Source organism: Callorhinus ursinus, unplaced genomic scaffold, assembly GCF_003265705.2.
Source record: "Callorhinus ursinus isolate GAN/ISIS: 27379988/994484 unplaced genomic scaffold, GSC_fseal_2.0 scaffold1, whole genome shotgun sequence".
Taxonomy (NCBI): Eukaryota; Metazoa; Chordata; class Mammalia; order Carnivora; family Otariidae; genus Callorhinus; species Callorhinus ursinus.
The window spans coordinates 97,570,337-97,579,031 of record NW_027397063.1 but is presented as its reverse complement, the minus strand read 5'-3'; the positions used below and the strand labels follow the sequence as shown (position 1 = coordinate 97,579,031).

Genomic DNA, 8,695 nt, shown 5'->3' with positions numbered 1-8,695 from the left:
GCAATAAATAACTGAATCACTACTAAAAGAATAAAGAACGTAGTATTTTAATTGGTGGAAAAGAATAGAATTAAAAATATTTAATCCAAAAGAAGGCATGAGGGGCTCAGTTGTTAAGCATCTGACTTCTGCTCAGGTCATGATCCCAGGGTCCTGGGATTGAGCCCTGCTTCCGGCTCCCTGCTCAGCAGGAAGCCTGCTTCTCCCTCTCCCACTCCCCTGCTTGTGTTCCCTGTGTCGCTGTCAAATAAATAAAATCTAAAAAAAAAAAAAAAGAAGAAAGAAGAAGGCATGAAATGTAAGGACCATAGAACAGATGAGACAAAGAGCAAAGAGTAAAATGGTAGATTTAAACTTAGATACTTGTTTCTAGGTAACTCCATGTAGGAGTAGGCACAGACCAAGATACTGTCTTAATACAGTTTTTAAGCCTGAAAATTCTGTTTTACCTATTAGTGTCTGAATTCTGTCCATATCATTCCTATCTTAGTTGAATGGCCATGACTTGATGCAATTTGAAATAAGCCTGCTGGGGAGGTACTACCCTTAATCTATTTTTTGCTGGCGTGTCACCCAGTCTGGTTTAGAAGAGTTTAAGAAAGCTTGAAACCATTATCTCTATTATTACTGCTGCTTAGCTATTTTTACAGGCTTTCATGTTTTGTAAGGTAATAGTTGGGTTTTTCAACCCAGAAAGTCTCGGAATTGTGGAATTCAGTTTAGATTTCAGACCACCGGCAGAGAGCATCTCTTTGCAAGCTGTGGTCCCTTCTCCCTTTCTGCCAGCTGTTGGGGACATGGCCATAATTAACTTTGAGCAAAAGGGTCTTTCTCCTCCGAAATATAGTGATTATATGAATTTAACGAGGTGGTTCTTCCTCCACCACTGAAAGGCTATTCAGTATAGGAAGGGCTTACCAACCAAGACATTTTGCAGTCCAGAAACTATAGCAAATTCACGTGCGGTGTATATTTTAAAGATGAGTACAAGGTGCTCTGCAAGTTCCATGAAGGCAGGCATGGCGTCTGAGCTGATCGGGGCCGTAGCCTAAACCTAGCTGCATGCCTGGCACACAACAGACACTCAAATATTTGTTAAATGAATAAATTAGTCACTACGGTACTTAAGGGCTTTCCAGGACATATTCGCGCTTTTACTGTCAAAGCCCCAAAGCTAGGTTTCCCTTCTGTTAGGCTACGTTTCCTGTCCTAACAGGCGCGCCTGCGACCGCGTCGGGTAGGCTGGCGACCCGGGTGCGCTGCTGGCCGACCCGTCAGGCATGGGGCGGGCGACCCCGTCTGGCCGCAGCGGCGGTAGCAGCCGTTTCCCTCCTCTCGGGGTTCCGCGGCGTCAAGGGCAGGAGGCGTCTTGTGAGGAGGCAAATAAAGCCAACCGCACAGAAACGGCTCGTTCCGTTTCACATCCTCTCGGGTGCCTGGGTGTCCTCGGAACACAGTGACCCTCCATGTGTCTGCAGACAGGTAGAGCCTGCCCCACACGTCACACACTACCCCTCCTCACAGCCGCGCGCTCCCCAACGCGCGTACACCTGGACCCGCCGGTACCCAGCCGGCGCGCGGAAGGACACGCCCCCCTCGCGGGAGCACGCGGCCGCCGCTCGCACACTTCGCGCGCCTCCCTGAGAGCGAGCGCGCACGCGCACGTGGGGCGGGCCTCCTTCCCGGCACCCACTGAGCGCCCGGCCCTCTCACCCCACCCCTCTCCCCCGCTGCCCAGGCTCCGCCTCCGCGACGGGGCAGCCGAGAGGAGGCGACCGGAAGCCACTTTAAAGCAGAGCTCGGGGTGACAGGCGAGCGAGCTGGATCGGGAGTGCGGTCGCGGCTTTCTGCACTCCGGCGGCGGAATGGCCCGTGCGCTGCTTGTCGCGTCTCCGGCCTGCGACCCTTAGACGCCCAAGCCCGCTCTCCGCGCCAATCCTCCCGCGCGGACGCTGCCGGCGGTGCGGCGACTCGGCTCCTGCGGTCCGTTCTCTCAGGCTGCGCGATCAGGTAAAGGGCTCCGGGTGGGCTCTGAGGGGCGGACAAGAGACCCTAGCTGGGATGGCGGGCGCGGACGGGGGCGCCGGCCTCGCAGCCTCTCAGGGATCTAGGGTGATTGATATTTAGACTTTGCGTTTTTTTTCTACCGAATTTACTCGGATCCCGTCAGTACCGGGATGGGATTGGTTTACACTTCTTAATCACTTACGGCCTCGGGCAGGTGTATAAATTGGAGAAAGACACTAAACTGAAGGGTTTAGTCGGGGTCGCTGGCGTCTCCGCGATCCCACTTGGTCTGGGTGGGCGCGGGGGGCGCGTCTCTGCGGCCTCCCCCGCCGGGCGGACCCCGAGCGCTCTGAGGCGGAGGAGCACTTCGCAGATCGAGGGGCCGGGCACGGCAGCTGAGGGGAGCCTTCCGGCAGACCCGCATTCCGGCTGCAGCCCAGAAGTTTGCAGGCTGTTTTCAGATCAACTTTGAAGGCGCAGAAGACTTCGCCTTCCTCGCCGCACCCCGAGAGGCGCCGACCGCGTTTCCCCCTGCGCTTCACGGCTTATTTCTGCGAGCCTCCGAGACTCGCAGGAAGATCCTCTCAGGAAGGTCGGTTGAGGAGGCGAGGAAGAAATTAACTGGGGAAGGCGCCGTGAGGGGCTTCTGGGATGGAGGGAAGCCTGGGCGGGCGTCCCTCGTTGGGACGAGGCTGCAGCGAGGGTTCGGGGGCGCTCCGGTGCCTGCTGAGGGGGAAGGAGGAGGTGGGATGCTTCGGAACGCCGGGAATTGGCCGAGCCGGGCGGCGCCTCGGCTGTGCTGCGCGGAGTTGGCGCGGCCTGGGGGGCGGAGCTGCGAAAACCGCCGCGGCCGGCAGGAGGCGTCTCTCGGACCCGGGCTCGGCGTCCGGCAGTCGCGCCGCGGCTGGTGGGCGAGAGCCCTGAGTTTGCTGCGGGTGAATTCTGTGCCCGGTGCCAGGGACCGGGAGTGCGGGAGGACGGGGGATATCACGAGGCGAAGGGTGGAGCGGTAGGTCGCCTGCAGCGGGGGACCGGAGGAAGTGTCCGTGCAATCTTTATTTTTCTGTTATGCAGACTAATTGAGGAACTAGGTTCTAGTGACTTCCCCACTCCAGCCCCTCCTCAGTTCTCTGCCTCTTCCTCAGTTTTATTTCCGAGCCTGACGGAGCGCAATAACAGGAAAAGTTACAGTGTGTGTGTTTGTGTGTGTGTGTACACACACCCCTAGAAATAAAATTGGTTCAGTGTCTGTTTTCCCTTGATTGGATGTGATAGGAGTGGCGTGGCGTGTGTGTGTGTGTGTGTGTGTGCGTGCGTGCGCGCGCGCGCCACGGAAGACACAAGCGGGTTTAGGGTGGTGGAGAGGGAATACCACAATCTGTGCCAATTGTGCCTTGAGGCAAGAGCACCGAGTGATGAATAATAACGCCTGGCTTGGCTGCTTTCCAGTTGATTTATGTCTTATGTCAAGTCCCTCCTTGTGAAGCTTTCCCTAACAATGCCAGCTCACACTGAACTCTTTTTCTGCGTTTTTCTTTTGTACTTACCGTGTGCACTAACACCTGGTTATATACAGTTGAGCATTGAAAAACGGGTTTGAACTTTGCAGGGTCGCCTATATGCGGATTTTGGACAGTACTATAAACATATTTTATCTTTACTGCCATTTTCTCAATGTTTTCTTTAGCTTACTTTGTTGTAAGAATACAGTGTATAATACATATAACACAAAACATATGTTAATCAACTGTTAATTCTGGTCAACAGTAGGCTAGTAGTAGTTAAGTTTTGCAAGAGTCAAAAAGTTACAAACGGATTTTTCCAGGGGTGGGTTCCCTGAACCATCCCCACTCTGGCCTTGTTCAAGGGTTAGCTGTACTGTTTTATTTCTGAGTTTGATCATTATGAACTTTTTATATGTAGATTCATGAATCTCTCCAATGAGATCTTGAATATTCACTTTTCTGGGGAGTCAGTTTTATTGTTTTGTTGTTGACCTATAAAGGCTAACAGAACTAGTCATATAACAGGTGCTTTTTCTTCAGTGATTCAGTTAAAAAATATTATAGAGCACCCACCATGTGCATTGTGCTAGGCATAATCTTCATCAAATGATGAAGTCATGGGCCCTTGCATCAATGATCTCTTTTTCTTTTAGTCAGTTGGCCAAGAGAGAAGATTAACTGCTCATTACCAGCTCTTCCACCTCGTACAATGCTTAGTAAATATTTTCAGAATTGGTTAATGAATGTTAGCTTGTGGAGGACACACCATTTGTCATTTTACAAAGTTTGCTTTTTACTTTAAGTTTTAGTTTTTTTCAAGGGGTCTGATTCTTTGAAGAGAGCACTTTTTTTTTGGTCTCAGTAGTTCATTAGGAATCTAACATTTAGTGTGTGTTTTATATTCTTGTATTATTTTTCTATAATATGCCTTCATTTGTTTTAATAGATAAAATCATATATGTAACTTTTCTGAAAGCAAGGATAACGAGGCCCTTTCTGAATTATGAAGTTGTGTTTGGTTTCTAAGACAGCGTATAGTGTTTGCTGCTGATAGGTAGCTTCTGTTGCTAAACAATCAACTGGTATACTTCCTCCAATAGTAGTAATGTTTTGGGGATTGTAAAAATAGACCCTTAACATCCTTGGGGAATATATTGGAATTTAGGAATGCTTCAACATGCTCCTGGCTTTCTCTCATATAACATTTCATTTGAGAGCCCCTGTTTCTTGAATATATCTTCATGCTTTAAATTCACTCACTTTTTAACTTGGAAGTTTATCCTTCATTTGGTGAACTTTTTTTTTTTTTTTTTAACAAACAGGTTTTATCACCTCGTGGGATAGGTGATAAACAACTCTGAAGAGAACCACAAAGCAGAGATGTGGTTTCCCTGTTGTCATCTATTAGCCACACTTATTTCTACTCCTCACCCCCAACACACCCTAGACTTACAGTAAAAATTCATACCCCAGCAGAATAACCAATTGTATATTGTCCATAAATAAATATCAAGAGCCTATTGGAAAGTACTATCTCTTTACCTTTACCTGCTGTGGGCTTTTGAATAGCCTTGGCTGCTTTGGAGCCTTAATTTCTCAATAAAATTTAAAATTGACCAATAAAGATAAAATATGGTATAAGAGGAGTGACTTCAGGGACTTAGACTAAAACAAAACATTTTGATGAATGAATGGGAACCAGTTGTTGTCAGCTTGTAAATGATCATCTTCTTTCCTTTCCTGGTAGGATTTTTAGACTCTGAGGAGCAATTGGAGCTAATCCACACCATGGAAATGGAAACCACCGAACCTGAGCCAGACTGTGTAGTGCAGCCTCCCTCTCCTCCTGATGATTTTTCATGCCAAATGAGACTGTCTGAGAAGATCACTCCATTGAAGACTTGTTTTAAGAAAAAGGAGCAGAAGAGATTGGGAACCGGAACCCTGAGGTCTTTGAGGCCAATTTTAAATACTTTGCTAGAATCTGGCTCACTTGATGGTGTTTTCAGATCTAGAAACCAGAGTGCAGATGAGAGCAGCTTACATGAACCTATAGTGAAAAAACCCCTGGAAATCAGTCCGTCATGTCCACCAGCAGAAAATAGTATGTCTGTCCTGATTCCTGATGGGACAAGTGTTGGGGGCCAAATACCAGAAGCCCATCCTTCCGCTGATGCTCCAGAACAAGTGGTTCCAATCCAGGATCACAGCTTTCCACCTGAAACTCTCAGGGGGACAGTGGCAGATTCTACAGCAGGGCACTTCCAGACTGACCTTTTGCATTCAGTTTCAAGTGATGTTCCTGCTAGTCCTGACTGCATAGACAAAGTCATGGATTACATTCCAGGGGTTTTCCAGGACAACAGTTTTACAATTCAGTACATTTTGGACACCAGTGATAAGTTGAGTACTGAGCTCTTTCAGGACAAAAGTGAAGAGGCTTCCCTTGACCTTGTGTTTGAGCTGGTGAACCAGCTACAGTACCATACTCACCAAGAGAACGGAATTGAAATTTGCATGGACTTTTTGCAAGGCACTTGTATTTATGGCAGGGATTGTTTGAAGCACCACACGGTCTTGCCATATCATTGGCAGATCAAGAGGACAACTACTCAGAAGTGGCAGAGTGTATCCACTGATTCCCAGGAGCACTTGGAAAGATTTTACTGTAATCCAGAGAATGATAGAATGAGAATGAAGTATGGGTATGTATTTATAACTCCTTTAAAGCTGTTGTTAAATCCTATAGAGGTCAAGAGGCTAAATGCTTACTAGGGTGGTTTCTTTCAGTAGTAACCTAACAGGTTTTATTCTTTTGACTGTATGCTATATCCTGATATTTCATATTGGTTGAATGCAGACTGTTTACCTAACCAGACAATGAAGGTTTTATGATTTGAGCAATTCAGATGTCACTCTGTGCACTATGTGTGTGCCTGAGAAGTTGCATATACATTGAATGCTGTGAATCAGATACTGTTTTTTTTTTTTTTTAAAGATTTTATTTATTTATTTGAGAGAGAGAGAGAGCACATGAGAGGGGAGAGGGTCAGAGGGAGAAGCAGACTCCCTGCTGAGCAGGGAGCCCGATGCGGGACTCGACCCCGGGACTCCAGGATCATGACCTGAGCCGAAGGCAGTCGCTTAACCAACTGAGCCACCCAGGTGCCGGAATCAGATACTGTTTTAATCACAGAAGAGATCTTGCTTTTGAAAGAAAATCCAAGGTTAATCTTATAATAGCATAAATAATGAATACCAAATTTATCTATTTTGAAGTTTTGCATATTGAGTAGCTGCTGTTTTTTAAAGGGAAATAGTATTGTTTGGAGATTTTTGTGGCCCTCTTTCCATTTTGAATGGTACAGTTTTTCTGTGTACTTCTTCCCAAACTTCTGAATCATGCCCAAACATGTTAAATTTCTTTCAGTTTCCTTAAAGCTTGTTACCATTAAGTTTATTATTCTGTTTATCTTACAGATAAGATTGTTCTACAATTCAGGCTGTTTTCTTAGACCTGAATAATGAATTGAAGGGAAAATTTATGTTAATAGATATGTTTATCATTTACATAAAAAATTATCCTCAAGTTTTTGTATGCAAGGCATGTACATAAATAATTCAGTTCTTTTAAGTGTGGATGCCCAAGCAATAGTCACTCATAGGGAATTGAAACTTCCACATCTGAATTCCTATCTAATTAACATAAAAATGAGGAGGAAAATGATAGTTGCCACTTGTGAAGTTGCTAGTGTAATAATGGTGGTATAGTAAACATTAATCTTTATGTTTCTAGTTGTTTCTCGTGTAGTATAGGAATTAAAATATGTGATATTAATAGCTATTTGTCTATGACCAAGAGAAAGGATTAAAATTATATGAGGGGAGAAGAATACATCTGTCCATGCTACCTGACTTAGGAGACAGTGAGGGCAACCTGACAGCTTCACAGATGATGAATGGCCTGATGTAGTATGGAAAGGCATGACCCTTAGGAAGGAAAAATATGCTGAGTATCCTAATCCACAAATCCAAGAGAAACCCTTTTTTTTTCCTTTTAGATTTATTTATTTTAGAGAGAGCGAGCACGCGCACATGCACGGGTGTGGGGAGTCTGGGGCGGGACAGAGGGAGACAGTTTTAAGCAGACTCCGTGCTGAGCGGGTGGGGGGCTGGATCTCATGACCTCACAATCACAACCTGAGCCTAAACCGAGAGTAGAGCACTTAACCAACTGTGCCATCCAGATGCCCCCCAAAGAAACACTTTCTTAAGAGTCATCTTTGTTCATTGTTTACAGATAACTTGGGTTACACTAACCCAAGTGTCTGGAGAGTCAGCAATCAAATGGTATCAGTAAACCATTTCTAAGTTGTCTAATTTTGTTAGTCTTGATGTTAACCTGTGTTCAACGTAGTGCCAGGGCATTGTTGACATTGTAGAAACCAGGTTTTTGTTTTGTTTAAACTTGCTCCCTTCTAATATTAAGTAAGTGGTTTTCTCTTAATAGTGCATTATTTCAGTTGTATAGTACACAGATCTGTGTCTTTTTAGCAACTTAATTATCATGAGACTAGAACTTTGCATCTTGTGTTTCAAAAGGGATGCATGGAACAAGATAAGAAACAATATAAGACTAAGTTTAAGGCATTATTATATAGGAGCCCCTTGGGATAAAAGTAAGATAATAGCAAGAATGTAGCTTAAATCATGGGTGGCTCAGTCAGTTAAGCATCCACCTCTTGGTTTTGGCTCAGGTCATGCTCTCACGGTTGTGGGATTGAGCCCCGCATTGGGCTCCGCGCTCAGGGTGGAGTCAGCTTCAGATTCTCTGTCCCCCCCCCCCCCTCCCTCTCCCCCCCTCTTCCCCTCTCTTTCTCAAATAAATAAATAAATAAATAAAATCTTAAAAAAAAAAGAATGTAGCTTTCTAATCAATGTATTATCTTGATAATATTAGATATTCAAGATTCTGTCTTGCTTGGGCAGCAAAATTCTTAGATACTGTAATAAAGCTAAGTACTTTTCATTTTTTTTTTTTAAAGCAAGCATTGGAGGAAAGAAAAATGTTGTCCATTTTATCTCAAAAATCTTTTAATAAGGTATTGTCCAAAATCTGTGTTGCCCTTGAGCTAGCAATTCTAATTGGTATGTCAAGGTAATTAATTTTATATACTCTCAAA

The 8,695-nt window shown here is 45.3% G+C and overlaps 1 protein-coding gene across 1 annotated transcript in view; it reads left to right on the top strand.

The window, feature by feature from the left end:
- Positions 1-1,773: 1,773 nt before the first annotated feature.
- The window catches only part of TIPARP (TCDD inducible poly(ADP-ribose) polymerase), a 31,195-nt gene continuing 24,273 nt past the window's right edge, over positions 1,774-8,695 (top strand). The window contains exons 1-2 of the mRNA XM_025879945.2: positions 1,774-2,010; positions 5,260-6,217. Coding sequence (XP_025735730.1) covers positions 5,301-6,217 — 917 coding nt within the window. The 5' untranslated portion in view covers positions 1,774-2,010; positions 5,260-5,300. The remainder of the gene's footprint in view (positions 2,011-5,259; positions 6,218-8,695) is intronic.